The sequence below is a fragment of the Myodes glareolus genome, chromosome 26, assembly GCF_982192425.1.
Source record: "Myodes glareolus chromosome 26, mMyoGla1.1, whole genome shotgun sequence".
NCBI classification, from domain to species: domain Eukaryota; kingdom Metazoa; phylum Chordata; class Mammalia; order Rodentia; family Cricetidae; genus Myodes; species Myodes glareolus.
The window spans coordinates 19,744,729-19,762,921 of NC_142051.1; the positions used below are offsets into that span (position 1 = coordinate 19,744,729).

Here is an 18,193-nt window from a genome sequence, read left to right on the forward strand (position 1 = left end):
CCAAGAAGCCCCTGTAGCAGGAGCTGGAGGTGCCCTGCACTCCCCTCCGGCTGGGCAGGTCTCACCCAGTGCTCTTATCCACTTAGCCATCTCTCCATCCCTCTGTGTGTGTATGTGTGTGTGTGTGCGCGCACACACGTGCATATGTTTGAAAATACTGGTATGACATATTTGTGATTGTTGCATGCTAGCTCTCAGGCTTGCAAAATGAAAAAAAAATAGGTTAGAGTTAATGATGATAGGTTAAAAAAATAATTTGAGGCCTGAAGCCACCACCAGTATGGTGGCAGACAGGGCAGACATTAGGCACCAAGGAGGACCAAATGATAGAAATTGAAGTCGAAGCAAGTCTAAGTTGGTAAGGCCCAAGCTATGTCTCCACAACTCATTTGTTAAACCATAGAACAGAGTTGGACCAGGAGAGCACTAGATAATTCAAATAGAAAGGTTTTATAGGCCAATGCCAAAGTCTCCCAGGACCATAAAAGAGACCTGTGGATAATGATGCTAATGTAGTATTTGGTATAAAATGAATTCCACATATCTGAAACACTCCCAGGGCAGGCCTGGTCGTGGTGGTCTGGAAGCTGCGGTGGGAAGCTGGAAGGTTCGAATGTTAACAGCCCAAGATACAGGGAATGAGATTACACAATTCAGCCTAGCTCTTTAGCAGGGAAAAGATATCATTAGGGGAAAAGAAGCACAGAGATGTCAAGTAGTGGCTCCTCAATGTCATAGCCCAGAAACACCTGGGAGAACAGAGTAGAGCCACCAGTCCCTGCATTAGTACCAAGGTCCAAAAGCTATTTCTGCTATGAAAAGGGACGACTCATGTTTACTTATTTCCTTTCTTTTCCTGTGTGAACTTGACTTAGTTTTCTAACTCTGGCCCTTAGAGTCTTCATTCAATATGTGCCTATCACGCGGTATGGTTGGTGAGCACCTGAAATACTAGTACTTGGAGAAAATGGGAACCAAGAGCTAAAAGTCATCCTGCCCCCATAGCATGTTCAAGACCGGCTTGAGCTACAGAGACCTTATCTCAATGACGTAAAATAAAATTAGATAAAATGTAAAACACAGCACCGATTCTACGCGCTACGGTACGGTTCACAAGCCGGGTAAGGAGCTGGAGATTGAAACACACAAATACACACAAATACAGAGAGATAGAGACGTGGGTCATCCTTGAAACAAGAATGCCCCCTTTGTTGTCAGCTTATCTCGGGCTCTGGCCACGACCCGGCTCTCGGGATCTTTCAGCTATAGACCCACTAGAAACCACTCCCCTGCCATCAGGGTCTCGTGCTCAGAGCCAGCTGCAGACTGCTCAGAGCAGAGAAAAACAAGTCGTTTACAGGGTCTGGGGTGGGGGGGACCACAGTCCCAAACAGAGAAACATTTTAAAAATGTAATGCACCTGTGTAATTCCTGGGTCATAAGGAAGAAAACATTAATAGAATATATCAGGCGATAGTGTGGTTAAAAATACAAGATGATCGTGGTGACCTGGCAGAAGATGGCTCTACCATCTTCTTTTGAGTCCGTGGAATATTCTATCATGCACCAGTTAGTCTTTCTAGGTAAGGGCAAAGGGCAAATCCAAAGAGCTGAAAAGACAATGAGTGTGTAGCTACAAGGTTTTAGAGAAAGAGGAAGTTATGTTACCATGGTAACTTCACAGCAGCTCTCAACTTTTCTGCAGGATAGCTGCATTTCCTGTATGGTTTTCTATTGTGCAGTGGTCTTCCCGGTTGCTGAGAATCTGGTAAAGTAACTGCCGAGGGGTAAGTCTCCCCAGTAGATTTCACTGGAGAAGCATGACAGCGCTCACAGGCAGATTCTCTTCTTACAGAAGGACAGGAACCCTCTGACGTTTATGTGAAACCCGGTTACCTGTATTTCAGCTTCAAAGGATTCATTAGAGAAGTGAGAAACACAAGAGAATACGAATGCCTTTTAAATACCTAAAACATACCAGTGCTATGGAAAGCCTAAAATATATTTGTAATAATTATAGCCATGTTTGGGAGTTTAGGAGTGCCTGATATTCACTCTCAGCATAGTCTGAAGAAAATATCTCCACAGGTTCATGTATTGGGGTGTGGTACAGGAAACTTACTCAGAAGAAACTATTGAAGGGTATGCAAAGTAGAAGATGGGCTTAGGAGGAGGAGGGAAGTCATTAGGGTCACACCCGGGAAAGATGCACTTTTGTCCCCTGACCCTCCTCCTTGCTCTCTGCTTGGACACCAGTACACAGCTCTGTCCCTCAACGCTGTATCCACACGCGCCACCTTACCCTGGCCTAGAAACAACGTGGACCGAACCCCTAAACTCTCCTCCTCTGAGGTGTCTCCCTGGGAATTTTGTCGCAGCAAAATTGTATCAGTCTGGCTGATAACAATTACCTTCAAATTCGTGTTTTAAGCCACTGTTTTGGTGTGAGCACAGTTGATCCTGGCACCCATAATGTTGATCTGGGAGCTCTTCTTCTTGGTATGTAAGTTCATAAATCCAAGGGCAAATGTGGAAGTTCCAGGTCAGATCCATCTCTGGAAAAACTATCCCCCAAGATTAGCTAAAGTTGGGAAGTGATAAGCTAAAACTAGCCTGCAAAAAGGGGGAGATGCTAAGTATTGACTCCTTGACCAAACCCCAAGTATTGTCTCCTTGACCAAACCCCTCGGGACACTCTAAGCACTCAGCTGTGCTAGGCCTTCATCTGTGGCGCTTTGCTAGGCCTGAGCGGACCTACATTCACAAAAAATGCTTTTCTGGCAGTCCAGAGAGAGTGTCAATCTCTCCTGTCTTGATAGCTGAACTCCCTGTCTTGACGTCAGCATTGTTAACCCTGCTGTCCCCTTGATGTCCTCCACTTCATAACTCTAATTCCTCAGGTGTCTTTATTGATGTTGAGCCTAGTTCTATACTGAGATTTCTTTTCCTCTAGTCATTTCCAAATAAAATTTATTCTGGCCTGTTCCATTATTATCTCACTCTACTGTTACCTTACAACATGAAAATCCAGATGTGTACATAAGTATCTATTGTCTATGAAGATGCCATCCTGATAGGCACACACTAATAATATAAATTAGTTTAAGTTCTAAAGGTAATTTCACATGACTCTCCCTAAAGATTTTTTTTAAAAAAATATTTATTTATTTATTTATTTATTATGTATACAATATTTTTTCTGCGTGTATGCCTGAAGGCCAGAAGAGGGCACCAGACCTCATTACAGTTGGTTGTGAGCCACCATGTGGTTGCTGGGAATTGAACTCAGGACCTTTGGAAGAGCAGGCAATGCTCTTAACTGCTGAGCCATCTCTCCAGCCCTCCCTAAAGATTTCTACAGCATTTTGTGAAAAAACTTGAAAGAATCTGAATACTTATATGCATGTATATATATATAATAGTACACAAACTATGGTGCATTCATCTGTAGAGAATACAGTTCATGAAGTATTTATAAAGAGTTATTATAACCAATAGCATTCTTAAACTATGGCTATGAAAAAATGATACAAAATGCATAAAATTATGGCCTCCATGAAACCTCTGAATGTTTAAATTGTATTTTTCAAAACACACAGATATGTGTTCCAATGTGCATACACACATATGACTGAATTAGCAGCAGTATGCCAGAGAATCTTGCTGGGTACGGTAGCTCACACCTTTAATCCCAGTACTGGGGAGGCAGAGGTGGGTGAACCTCCGTGAGTTCGAGACCAGTCTGGTCTGTTTAGTAAATTCCAGGACAACCAGGGCTACAAACTAGAGAGACCCTGTCTCGAAAGAAAAGATGGAAGCCAGGTGTGGTAGCTCGTGCCTGTAATCTCAGCCCTTGAGAAGCTGAGGCAGGAGGATCACAAATTTGAGGCCAGCCTAGGCTAGAGAGTAAGACCTTACATCATACGGGAACACCCCCAAAGTTGGAATTCCTGGTTACAAAGACGAACTGCCCAGCTTGAAACGGTGGTGACTGACTGAACATGGGAGCTGAAGAAAGAGTCTCTCTCTCTAGAGCAGTGGTTCTCGACCTTCCTGATGGCTGCCATCCTTGGACACAGTTCCTCATGCTGTGGTGACCCCTCCCCAACATAAAATTATTTCCATTGCTATTTTATAACTAATTTTGCTACTGCTTTGACTCATAATATAAATGTGTTTTTCTGATGGTGTTAGGAAACCCTGTGAAAGGGTCAAACCGCCTTTTGACCCTTTGGTTTGTCAAACCACCCCCCACCCTGGAGATCGCAACCCATAGGCTGAGAATCAGTGTGCTGGAGGCTTGTGAATCCCAGGGCTTTCCAGAATCTAATTAGAGAGGGTAAGAGTGAAATGGATCCTTATGTCATTTCTCCTCCACCCTCTCTTGCAGTGACAGTTATGATACAGGAGGGTACTAATACCCTTTCATGTGTGTGCAGGTCTACCATGCCGTGTCTGTGTTAATTTGCATATGACTCTCCAGAATAACGGTTGTTTTCTTATTACAATAGATAGTGTGTTTCCACTGTAAGAAAACAAGTAATCAATAAAAATGCAGAAAATTAGAAACAGAATTTGCTAAAACACCACTGTGGCAAAGACCGAAAGCAAGAATCATTTCGGTATTGCGCTGACAGTGTTTTTGTCAACTTGACAGGAACTGGACTCACCGGGAAAAAGAACCCTCCAGTAAAGAATGGATCCATCAGACCAGCCATTAGAAAGCCCATGGAGCATAGTTTTGATTCACAACTGACATGGGAGGATGCAGCCTATTGTGGTCCTGGGGACTATAAGAAAGTAAGCCGAGCAAGGCAGTAAATAGCCTTTCTTCTTAGTCTCTGCTTCCGTTCCTGCCTCCAGCATAGTGCTTCAGTCCTCACTAATTGGGTGTGGTGTGAAAGTTCTTAGGTTTCTAAGAACTTAAGGAGTGTGCTAAGCTGTTGCAGGTCACACAGCTAGTTGCTCCTCGCTACAGAATGAAACTCATACGACGCCCCCCCCCACCGCTTCCTCCCTGCCTCCTTCACCAAGCGCGCCTGTGTGTGTACGTGTTTCACAATTCTACTTTTGAATTCTGCACAAAGCCTTAACCACAGTATGAACCCTTTCCTCCCACAAGTTATTCTGCCCCATGTTTGGTCCCAGCAATGGAAAGAAAGCAAGCGGGGGCAAGTTTCAAGATAAAAAGGCCTGGGAGCTGCATGTGTGCAAGGGGGGTGTTCAAGCCACCATTAAATTTGGCACTGAATTTGCTTTCTGTGCTGAAAGTCACCCCACCTTAGTCCAGTATATACATACTATCATTTTTGTCATTAGTTATTGGTCACTTAGTAACTGTTTTAATAACAAAACAGGGTTTTTTTTTCCCCCCGATAAATTTTAGGTATTGTTGTCCATGTCCTAGAAACCTTTATTTTACTTAATAATGGTCTCAATGCATATAGTGGTGATGCTGACAAGTTTATCGGTAAATACCCTTACTTGTTTGAGTTTATTATCATTACTGTTATCTCTTAACTGTGCATGCCTTGTAACTTGGACTTTACCACTATGTCTGGATAGGAAAGTGTCTATTCGCAGCGCTCATTCAGACACTGATAAAGCAGGGGTCACTGTATTCCCACCACTGTTTTGCACAGAGGAATCCAACAAAAAAAGGTTTTGCAAAAAAAACATTTGCAAGTCCTTTGGTAGAGATTCGTAATGGTAATCTTGCCAGTCAAATTGACTACATCTGGAATCAACAAAAACCTAAGCCGCTGGGCACTCCTGAGGGGACTTTTCTTAATCAGATCATTTGTAGCAGGACGACCCACTCTAAATCTGAGCCACGCCTTCTGCCTTCTGGTGCTAGCTCACATTTTTAAAAGGGGACCCAGGAAGAAAGTTGCTTTTGGTTTGCTTGCCTCCCCTCTTGACTGGTAAGTTCCTTCATTTCCTGTTGTGGTTGGTGTTAAACGCGGCTTCTTCAGGAGTCCAGTGTAGACTGAAAGCCAGCAGCTCTTCAGGAATCCTCCAGGTCGCCAATTCCAGAATTTGACTGCTGTGACATCCCGCCTCAGAGGCTACCAGCGTCTTGCTTTGACTGGCATGAGTCAACCATTGTCGGACCCCTCAGGCCACATCCTCTAAGCCAGAGTAACAGATCCCCAGTGAATACGTATAGTCTGTCATTTCTCTTCCTTTCAAGAAGCCTGACTAACACGTGACTTATTTCTGGAGCCCACAGAAATTCCTTTGGAAATACCTCAGCTCAAAGCTTGATGCCGCCTCACAAGAATCTGTGTTTTGTAGGTGCTGTGTCACCCAGAAGCACCGACGGGACGGGGTTAACGACAAACTGAGCTGCAAGCCATATATGGAGAAATCCAGCTCGTGAGTTTCATAACGACTCAACGTTCTGCTTTCCGACTTCTCCAGCTGAGGTCAACTGTGCTTGGTGAGGCTGGTCTCAAAGAAGCAGAGTGCTGAAGATGTAGCTCAGGGGCAGAGCCCTTGCCCAACACAATCGACCCTGGGTTCAACCTTCCAGCACAGAAAAAAAAAAAGTCTGAAAACTGAGAGCATTCTATCAGAACCCCGGGGGCTCTGGGTTCTAAGTCCAACCACAGCCAGAGGCATCATGCAGGCCACCCTTGCAATACTGGTCTGGATGGCTTCTTCCGTTTCTAGTTCTTCATATACCGCAAGTACTTTGCCAGATATAACCAATGAGGATTTCATCCAACAATGTGTGCAAATCCACAACCAGCACCGGGCCCAAGTGAATCCGACAGCCAGGAACATGATGTACATGGTGAGTGTGAGAACAGTGTTTTGGGCACGCGTCCATCAGAGGCAGCCTGCCTGTGCTAAACTGGGTGTGAATTCTGGGTAATCCCGAATGTTTTTTGTTGTTGTTATTGTTGTTTTGCTTGTGATTACTGTGTGCAGTTCACTTGGTGTATGATTGGAACCCACACAATGGATCCCTCCCTCCAACTCTGTCTTAAGCAATGCCACAGGCGGCATGGTCCAGTTCTTTCTGGATACTTCCCTTTCGCCAGCCACGAGCCATAGACTTCTCCTTTCTGCCACTTCTTTGCCTGTTAGTATGTGTGATGGTTCTTTCTGTGTCTTAAGGACTGTTTTTCTTTTTATCATGTTCTGTATAAAATAATGGTGGATTTATTATGATAATTTCTTACAACGTGCTTTGATTATATTCCTCCTATTGCCCTTTTGCCTTTTGGTCCTCTGGCCCTCTGATCCTGTGCCTCTTCGGAATCTGCTCTATTTCACTTAACATGGTGATCTCCAATCCATCCATTTTCCTGCAAATGTCATAACTTTGACTCAACAATACTCCACGGTATGTATAGAAATACACACATACACATACTTCGCTCATCCCTTCATCTATTTGTGAACAATCAGTTGTGATCCAGAGCTTGGATATTGTCAATAGTACCACAATAGACATGGATATGCAGATATCTCTAAAGTGTAGATTCCTGTAGCTATGCCCAAAAATGCTATAGCTGAATCACATGATAGTATTCATCTATATTTTTTGGTGACCCTATATATTGATTCCCACAGTGGCTGAACTAGTTTGTGTTCCTATTAGGGCTTTTCTCCACCCACGTCTTTGATGCCGTTTATTTTCTGAATTAGATGTTGTACTGACTAAGGTAAGATGTGTTCTTACTGTGCTTTCCGTTTGCATACCGCTAATGGCTAAGGATGTTGACCTACACTTCCTTTGAGGACTCTGTTCAGTTCAGCTGTCTGCTGGCTGTTGGCTTTTTCATTCTGTTCGTGTTCAACACCTTTAGTTCTTCAAATGTTTTGGAGATGTAATCCATTGGCGGATGAGTATCTGGAAAATATTTTCTGCCTTTTATCTTTTTGAGATACACTCTCACCAGTCCTGGCTAGCCTGGAACTTGATATGTAGATGAGATCAGCCGGATGCTCTGCATCCCACCATCAGTGTTGTAATTAAAGGCATGTACCATCACACTCAATTTCTCTGCCCTCCTTTAGGAGGTCACTTGGCTCTGGTAGTGCCACCACTGTGCCTATGGTTTTTAACTGATGCAGTCTCATTGGCATGAGCCCTACTCAGAAAATTCTTGCCTATGCCTCATATACTGAAATCTTAGCCAAAGCAATTAGTCAAAAAAGAAAGAAAAGCTCCAGATAGAAAAAGAGGAAGCGAAACTGAGGCATTGGCTGTGGTAGTTTCAGGTCTCAACTTAAGGTTTTTTGTAACACATTCTGACTTGGTATGTTACACACCGGAAGAAACCAGGTTCATGCTTCCATGTGTGCATGTGTATCCAGTTTCCCCAGCCAGACACCATTTGCCTAGTGTCCTCTTCCAGTAGACTGTTTTCTGACCACACTTTATATTTTTGAAGTCCAGAGTGATGATTCCTCTAGCGGCAATACTTTTGCTCAGAAGTCCTTTGGCATATGGAGTCTCTTGTGTTTCTGTGTTAACTTCTGATTTTCTTCTTTCTAGCTTTAGGAAGGAAGCATTAGCAGTGAAGTGAATCTGTAAACATCTTTCATCAGTACTGCCATTTGAAAATATAAAAAAAAAATTCATGAGCAGGAACAACTTTCCCACTCTCTAGTGCCGGGGTTCTCAACCTTCCTAACGCCGTGACCCTTCAATACAGTTCCTCGTGCCGCGGTGACCCCCAACCATAAAATTGTCTTCATTGCTGCTTCATAACTGTAGTTTTGCTACTGTTATGAATCAGAATGTAAATATCTGATATGCTACCCCTGTGAAGGGGTCCTTCACCCTCAAAGGGGTCATGACCCCCAGGTGGAGAACCATCACTCTGGTGTCTTCTATAGTATCTGTCTTCAGTGTTGGGTTCTTATTGTAGATGTCTTTCACCCTCATGATAAGGTTGATTCCTACATATTTTATTGTCAGTGGACAACCAGAATAACTGGAACTATTCTGGAGGTTTCTTTTTTTGTTTTGTTGTTTAGCAAGTTCATTACTACTTCCTACAGAAGCTACCACAGGGTAGCTTGCTATTCTGTTTGTCCTGCTACCTCACTGGGCTTTTCCAGCTTTTAGTGTGTCTGGTTGTCAGTCCATGTCGCCTGCAGACATGGATGTTTCCGCTTCTCCTCTCCTAGTCGTGTTCTCTGACCTGATGACTTTGTATTCTTGCCCAAGTTAGCAGGTTGAGACTAGTTACTCTAGGTTGTAGCTCCTCCGCAGTTCTCACTGCCTTTCCATTTGCCGCTTTGACTCCCACTCCAAAAGGAAGCAGAACCGGGTGACAAAGTAAATAGTATCCAATGGGCTCTGCACATCTGGATGAGCGGGCAAAAGGCCTTGCATTGTCACAGTTTTGAAGAGGAGTTTTTTTTTTTTCTTGACTCCTATATCATTAATTATTTTTCAGTCTTGGGACTCAGAACTAGCCCGCATTGCAAAATCATGGGCAAAAGTTTGCCAGTTTGAACACAACCCACGGCTGAAATCACGGCTGCACCCGAACTTCACCGCAGTGGGAGAAAATATCTGGACTGGATCTTTAAGCCTCTTTTCAGTATCTTCAGCCATCTCATCCTGGTACAATGAAGTCAAGGACTATGACTTTAGGACTAGGAGATGCACGGGTGTCTGTGGCCATTACACTCAGGTAAGTACATCCCTATAGCCTCTTAGAATTACCTTCTTAAAGGTAGAAAACTGAATGTGGAGTTGGAAAATAGATAGTGAGCTAGTAGGATTATAAATATGAGAGGAAAGTGTCCTTGGAGAATTAGTTACATGGATAAGGTCATATGCAAGAGCCATCAGCTCAGGCAGTATGAGACACCCATATGAGATAGCCTGCATGTTATGTGACTTAAAGCCTTGCAATGTCTCTGATCAACAAATCTGAACTCTCCTCGTTAGCTAAGTGGCTTTAGGGAAGCACCGTAAGCTCTCTAACTCAATCTTTTGATGCTTGGTTGACATATGGATGGTAGAACCTCCCTTCTGTGCTTGTGGTAAGAACTGAACGAGACTATCGGCTTAGGAAGGTGTAAAGCCCCTGCTCACTTATAAAATGGTTGTCGAGAGTCACATCCTCTCCTGAAGAGGTTAGGACCACTAATTTGATCTCATATCTATATGAGAGATAGATATGATTTTGGAAGTCAGTTTTCTCGTGTCCCAAGTACAAGCCCTCCTTTTCCCCATGGATGTAAAGGGAGACTTTTTAGGGAAGTTTTCACTGCCTCAAGTCTATATGACATGAACCTGACTTTACTCCTTATTGTGACTCCCTGAGATGAGGGGATACAAGTATGGCTTACAAGTCTTATAAAGTGAGTCATCTTCCGAGGGCCATGTATTTTGCATGCTCAGTTACTTAAAATTCTACTAAAGCAACAGGCTTATTCATATACATTGTACACCTTCCATACCTGGTTAATTGATCCTAAAGCCTTTCTTTTCATTTGACAAATTCCACTTTTTAAGAGGCAAGTCATACATCTCTTGCAGTGTGGTACACTGTGCGGGCCCTTGGCTATATAGTTTGTGTTTTCTTTGTGCACAAGGCCTGTGTCCATTGTCTTGAATTGTACTATTCATGCACACATGTGTCTCCCCAAATCAGAGGGAGCTAGCCTGGGCGCCAGAAACCATTTCCAACCGTATCCTGCCTTTCCTGCCTCACTCCTGTTTCTCTTGACTCATATCTCTGAGACTGCAACTCACTAAAGTATGGTCCCATAAGTTAATTTCTCAGAGGGTGATGTGGAGGAATCTGGGCCAGCACTTGTTGGTAAGCACTTAGCAAAGATTAGCCATTAGGATCTAATTTTCTAACAAATCACGATGGAAGAGGATGCTGCTATATCTTGGCTACAATTCCTGCTTCAGCCTTCGAAGAGACCGTGCTGTGGGTTTTAGGACAATTCAGTTACTTAAACCTCCTGCTGGAAAGTTACCTAAGTTGGGGATTGTAACCTCTCCTTACCTCATCTTTATGCAAATAATGTTTATATCTGTTGCCCAATGATAGCTGGTACAGAGTATGGGGCATGAGTTCAGATTGAGTATCTCTCTGTGAACAGTACAGTATTTCTTGACACACTAATTCAACATTTTACCTGTATACTCACTGGAGATAAGGCTAGCAACTTCCCATTTTTGTTTAAAGGATTCACTAGGGGGAAAGTTCCAGATTCAATTTGGATCTGAGTTTCAGATTCCTTCCCTGACACTGTGACCCTGGCTTGCTCCTTTGACTCTTAGGTAAAGCTGACAACAGGACCAACTCTATGGCCCAGACTGGCCTGAGATTCACTGTGTAGCCCAGGTGGGCCTTGAACTCACAGTGAGCTTCCTGTTTCAGCTTCCCAAGTGCTGGGATTACAGGTGTGAAGTACCATATCCAGTTAACCCAACTTTGAAATCTGTTAGGGTTGAGATCATCAAGGTCTCCTAAAGGCCTGAAGCACTGTAGGGAGTTAGTGAAAGCTTTACTTAGGTGGGTTCAGGCAAGGGAAGATAGGGGTGTTCACTTGAAAGGGATATAGGGACTTTACCCTCTTTTCTCTTTGATTAAGTGAACACCACAAGGTGTGACTAGTTTCTATAACTCTCAACACAGACCTAAAGTTAATGATGACAACTGACCACATCCTGAGATCATGATCAAGAACCCCCTGAGATCATGACCTAGAACCCCCTCGCTGAGATCATGGCCTAGAACCCCTCCCTGGGATCACGGCCTAGAACCCCCTGAGATCATGACCTAGAACCCCCTCTCTGAGATCATGGCCTAGAACCCCTCCCTGAGATCACAGTCTAGAACCCCCTGAGATCATGACCTAGAAACCCTCTGAGATCATGACCTAGAACATCCTGAGATCATGACCTGGAACACCCTGAGATCATGGCCTTGGAACATGCCTTCCCTCTGAAATGTTGCATCAGTGATTGGCAGCTAACATACTAACTAAAGCATACCATGCATGCTAAGCAATATTTGCACATTTCTGAAAAACCACATCCAAAGATGAAGGAAATCTGGAAACACTATGGAAAAAAGTGCCGAAAGACTAAGATTAAACAAAATGCCGAGAGAGCTAAGGTAACAGGCAGGAACGGTAACATGGACTCCTGGCATGAGGAAGGGAGCTGTTGAAATAGAGTTGAAATGGAATTGTGTGAGAACACCAGTGTTTCTCACTTTGTAAGTCTGCTGTGGGCACAGAATTCTTTACCTCAGAACGTCTCAGATAAAACAAGTCACCAATGAAATGAATAAAATTGAAAATTTCAGAATAAAACAGAAGTGATTGGGAAGTTAAGTACAAGGGTCACATTGGCCCAAAAATGTAGTTGATTTTTTGCTCTTTACTCTTTGGGGGCCTGCCACCAGCTCTCCAATAAATCACACACAAAGGCTTGTTGTGACTTAGAAATGCCCAGCCTTAGCTTGGCTTGCTTCTGGCCAGCTTTTTTCTTTTCAAGGAAGGGTTTCTCTGTAGCTTTGGAGCCTGCCCTGGAACTCGCTCTGTAGACCACGCTGGCCTCCAACTCAGAGATCACCTGCCTCTGCCTGCAGAGTGCTGGGATTAAAGGCGAGCACTACCACCACCTGGCCTCTACCCAGCTTTTCTTAATTTAAATTGTCCCGTCTTTTGCCTCTAAGATTTTATCTATCTCTGTATCTTTTCTCTCTCTTCTTGCTATGTAGCTGGCCCCTGATGTCCTCCTCCTTTTCTTGCGCCTCTTTCCTTCTATTTATTCGCTCCAGATTTCTCATATTTATTCTGTCTGCCAGCCTTGCCTATCCTTCCTCCTGCTTTACTATTGTATTGTTCATTCAGTTCTTTTATTAGACCAATCAGGCAAAGAAACACAGCTCCAGAGTTAAATGAATGCATCTTTGCATCATTAAACAAATACTCCACAGCATAAGCGAATACAGCACACCTTAAAATCACATTCCACAACACAACAAAGTTTTAATGTCTCAACACAGACGTCCAAGGCATTTCACTTCCTGTCAAGACTGGAGCGCCTTGCATTGGACTCTTAGCTTCAGGTTCTAAGAGATCTGTTCCTCAGGGAGCATTCCTTTTCAGTCATGGAGAAGGGACTGTCTCTAGACAAAGGAGGGAACAGCTCCTGGTCTCTGAGATTCTAGGAACACCCTTTCTAGGTTCTTCCAGCTCCCCATGCTAGGGAAAGTCTGCAAAAGGCAGGCATTCTGACCCACATGACTGCATCCCTTGCCCCACCTGAAGACCCTAGGTGATTTCAGATTCCATCCCAGGCTCGCTTTTCCCCTCCCTCTACTCTTTCCTTGGGGAGTGATAATGTAATTTCCTAAGGTAAACAGACTGGCCATCGCTGTAGTTCTGTGGATGACTCTCCTCCACCCTGGGCTCGCAGAGGACTCTGCTCCATGTTTAAAGACATATCTGTGGCCCCCAAAGAAGTTCCAGGTCAGCTCCACTTCCTGAGAAGAATTGTCCTAGCCCATGTATCAGAACCAGTAATAGTGAACAGAGCTCTATGGAACAGTTCCGTGAAGGCCTCTGTCTGCAGGCCCCAGGTGTCCACTGTGCCCACATATTTGGCACAATCCTTGGCACAAAAATGGCTTGATAATTATGGCAAAAAGTTAATTTCAAAGTATAGTTTTGTATAGATGGTTGGTTTGTCTTTAAGAGCTAGTTAGGTTCTCCAATGTTTTTGGCAATTTTTGATACTGCTCATTCTTAGCCAAGATGAGCCACATGATTTACGGGAATAGGTGAGAAATGAAGAGGTGGAAAGAGCCGGGCGGTGGTGGTGCATGCCTTTAATCCAGCACTCGGGAGGCAAAGGCAGGTGAATCTCTGTGAGTTCGAGGTCAGCCTGGTCTACAGAGTTTCAAGACAGCCACGACTGTTACACAGAGAAACCCTGTCTTGAAAAACCGAGACAGAGAGAGAGAGAGAGAGAGAGAGACAGAGAGAGAGAGAGAGAGAGAGAAAGGACCACTGAAGTGCTAACTACGCAGTAGCATATTGATTTAAACTTAGTCTAGAGCTCTTGTGAGCTCAAGACCCAGTTTGACAACACAGCTGTCTCCTTGGGAACCAGCTCTGTTCTCCATGTCCTCTACATCAGGGACCACATTTTACATCTGTTTAGTGACTGTATTTCCTTAACCCAGGTTTGCAGTCACCCCGTTTTTTCCTTGCCTATATGGGCTGATTTAACCTTGGGTCCTCTAGTTTTCTAGCTCTGTTGCTAACCCATCCTCTGAACTGCAGATGTTTAAGGCCAGCAGCTCTGCCAGCCTTTACTGAGCAGCTCCAAACATGTTCTGAACAGAACCCTGTGCCCACGTTCCTACCCACCTTGATTATTCCCTAGTTTTCTGTCTCAACATCACTTAGGTCCCAAACCCAAATGCCTCCCATACTTAAAACAAAATGTTTTCAGTTATACCTGTCAGACGTGACCTCTATCAGTTTCTAGGAATTTCATTACAAAAGTTGCCTTATGTCCTTTTCTTTCTCTTTCCTTTCTTTTTCTTTCCTTTCTCTCTCTTTCCTTCCTTCCTTCCTTTTCCTTTTGTTCTTTTCTTTGAGACAGGGTTTCTCTGTAGCGATGGAGCCTGTCCTATGCTGGAATTAAAGGCATGCACCGCCACGGCCCAGCATGTGTTCATTCTTCACACGCAGATACAGCCTCCAGAATTGCCTCTTCCTTCCCTTGCTCTCCTCAGTTCACTTCCTAAGCACCGAGTGGACCTTGCTAAGATAACCAGAAAGAGGATTTTGTTACTTAACAGAATTCCTTTGGTTTGGTCCTCTCTTGAGCCTCCACTTTGCTATTTTATCCCCCTGCAACTCTAACATGTCTAGGGACTTGCACCCCAGGAACATTTATCTCTGAGAATGGATGTTGTCCATTCATGTCTTCTATGTTTGTTCTCAGTCCACATCCTCATCACTTGCGTCTCACCTCAAAAGCCATTTCGGAGGTCTCCCCTCAACACCCCTTCGAATCAGGTGCTTTCTTCACTCCGTCAGGTTACTGTTTTTATTTCATTGCTATAGCTTCTTGTAGGTAGGAAGCATGGCTTAGAACAGTGGTTCTCAACCTTCTTAATACTGCGACCCTTTAATACAGTTCCTTGGGTTGTAGTGACCCCCAAGCATAAAATTATTTTAATTGCTGCTTCATAACTGTAATTTTGCTACTTCTATAAATCATAATATAAATGTACAATATGTAGGATATCTGAAATGTAACCCCAAAGAGGTTGTGACCGCAATTGAGAGCTTCTGGCTCAGAGTATTCATTGGAACTTTGAGCACCTAAAAGTTTCCCTGGTAAAGAATGTTGTACTCCTAATTAGAGTTCCTTCCCATAATTACGAAGCCCTGACGATAATCAATTGTTCATTTCTATGCTAAGACGCTCTCTTGTACTTTCAGGTTGTTTGGGCAGATAGTTACAAGGTTGGCTGTGCGGTGCAATTTTGCCCTAGAGTTGGTAACTTCGAAAGGCTTTCCAATGGAGCACATTTTATATGCAACTATGGACCAGCGTAAGTGCCTGAATTAAATTCTAAAAGTGTATTACTGCAGGTATGCATCTTCAATATAGAAAATGTATAAAGAAAAATCGTAAGGCCTTTAAATTCTCTACCCGGAGACACACTTCATTAATATTCTAATACATTTTCCCTGTCCTTGTGTGAGCTTTATTAACACTACGAAGGCCTTCATCTTTAAGAGTAGCAAGATTAAAATGCTTACCAGGGACATAAATTGATATATTGATAATATAGGAAAGGAGGATTGATATTAACTTATTTTATTAAAATCATAGACTACTTCCCACACTTAAACAAAAAAATAAGGTGGAATTGCTCAGTTCATATTACTTTTGCTGGTTGAGTTTTTCCAGTGGAAACAGTTTGTCCCCTCTGGCAACAAGAAAAGCAATTCTACTTTACTGTGCTTGTGAGTCATACACACTCAGAAGCCTGTAGACAGACCAGAAATAGATATTTTACTGCTTGGTTCTAGGAATTACAAAAACAATGGTGTTGGGCGGGGGTACAGATGCACATGTGTGCAGGTGCTCATGTTTGTTGATGTGGGGGTACAATGCACATGTGTGCAGGCACACATGTATGATGTGGGAGTAGAGATGCATGTGTGCAGGCACACATGTATGTTGTTGTGAGGGTACAGGTGTACATGTGCAGGCACACATGTGTGTTGGTGTGGGAGGTACAGATGCACATGAGTACAGGTACACATGTATGCGTTGGTATGCCTGGTTTTTAATTTAGATTTGTTCATGCGTTTGGTTTACTTGCACGTTTCTGTATGCACCATATGTGTACCTGGTGCCTTCAGAGTCAGAAGAGGGTGTCGGATCCTTTGGAACCAAGGTCAGGAGTCATGGATTGTTCTGTGAAGCAACATGTGGGTGCTAGGAACTGAACCCAGGTCCTCTGAAGGAGCAGGGGCTCATAACCACTGAACCATCTCTCCATGATATTATTCACTGGGACCTGGGGCTCGCTGGTCAATCAGTGAGTTCCAGAGACCCACCTGCCTAACTCTCTAAAGCTAGCACTTCAAACAAGCACTGTAAGTATGACTCTTGGCGTTTTAGAAAAAGTTGGGAAATGAACATGGGGTCTTTGTGGTTGCATGGCAGGCATTTTCCAGAGCTCTCCCCCACACCTTAGCTCTTTTATCACAGTAATTATCAGTTACTATTCACATAATTGTTTATATGCAAATGAATTATTTCTAATTTCCCCATCGTTTTCTTTTGGCGTTCATTACCCAGCCCCATAGTGTATCTACTACAAACTATAGTGACCTGATACACTAAAAATATAGAGAATGTTGAATTGTTTTTCTAGGATAGGCAGTGTTTGATGGAAGTAATCATAGAGGCTTTGGGTTAAGTAGAAAAAAATTCCAACATAAGACACTTCTAGATTTCCTCCTGACTCATATATATAATCTGAGATTTTGGGGGGAGTTATTAATCTCTCAGATCTTCAGTTTCCTTACCTGCTAAACAGAAACAAAGCTAATTCATTCTCAGAGTGACTATAGTTAGATGGTATAAATTATTCACCCTCCAAATATTAGCAGACTTCCACTTGCTTCTGTCTCTATGCATTTTATTAGCCTCCTGAATCTTCCTTCATCTTATTCTGGACTTGGTCAGGTATTCAGAGTAAAGCACAATTGTGTCAAGGGCCCCCACTAACTAACTGTCTTCTGCTTCACAGAGGAAATTACCCAACGTGGCCATACAAGCAAGGAACCACTTGCAGTGATTGCCCAAAAGATGACAGGTGTCTCAACAATCTCTGCAGTAAGTAAGATAACAACAAAATCTCACCATAGAATTAAGGTATAGGTATTTGTTTTATCTTGGTAGCTATTTTCTAGAGACCAGTAACAAGCCAATAGCTTACAGTTCTAGGACCACACATAAGCTTAAGGTAGTGTCCTTTAAGATGTCCATTGTCCCACAGTCTGAAAGGAACCTAAAGCTACCACAGTTATGCCAACCCCATGGTTCTTTTGTGTAATATCTGTGACAAACTGTTTCATGGCTGCAAGGTCAGGATAGGGGGTGCTCAGGAGGGAGGCGGGCTGGTAGCCCAAGCTTCACTGTATGAAACCTGTTAGGAAATGTGTGTGTGTGTGTGTGTGTGTGTGTGTGTGTGTGTGTTTTACAGTTGGAAATTGCTTTTTTATTCATTAAAAAAAATTTCTCAAAAGAGGCTCTAAAAGGGCAAACAATACAAAGAGTGAATAGCCTTAGCAAATTATGAAAAACAAAAACAAGAAAAAAATAAAAAAACCAAACTCAAAAAAAAAAACAAAAACAAAAGAATTAAGATAAGCATAATTCTCTCACTGCATTTCCCAAGGTTCCTTCCAGACCTAAATTTGGTAAACTGCTCGCCTTTCCCCCCATTTAAACACTGGCCTTTTCAGGTATGAAATACGCACCTGACTCTTTTCTCCTAATGCATTATTATCTTACTCATACATAGCAGCAGCCTCACTAGGAAACTTTGTCACACACACCCATGTGCAGTTAAGTTCTTCTCAGAACCACGGTGCTAAATGTGCCAATCTAATGTGTACAGTTCTAGCTCTGAGATCCTGACCGTCA

The 18,193-nt window shown here is 43.2% G+C and overlaps 1 protein-coding gene across 4 annotated transcripts in view; it reads left to right on the forward strand.

The window, feature by feature from the left end:
• The window catches only part of Glipr1 (GLI pathogenesis related 1), a 31,595-nt gene that overhangs the window by 11,162 nt on the left and 2,240 nt on the right, over positions 1 to 18,193 (forward strand). For 3 of the 4 annotated variants that reach the window (XM_048418216.3, XM_085683420.2, XM_048418215.3), the window contains exons 2-6: positions 4,658 to 4,800; positions 6,298 to 6,799; positions 9,423 to 9,662; positions 15,466 to 15,578; positions 17,295 to 17,380. In XM_048418216.3, the coding sequence (XP_048274173.3) occupies positions 6,626 to 6,799; positions 9,423 to 9,662; positions 15,466 to 15,578; positions 17,295 to 17,380 (613 nt within the window). In that variant the 5' untranslated portion in view covers positions 4,658 to 4,800; positions 6,298 to 6,625. Of the gene's footprint in view, positions 1 to 4,657; positions 4,801 to 5,803; positions 5,925 to 6,297; positions 6,800 to 9,422; positions 9,663 to 15,465; positions 15,579 to 17,294; positions 17,381 to 18,193 lie in introns of those variants that run through there. The other variant, XM_048418217.3, reaches the window with a different exon arrangement.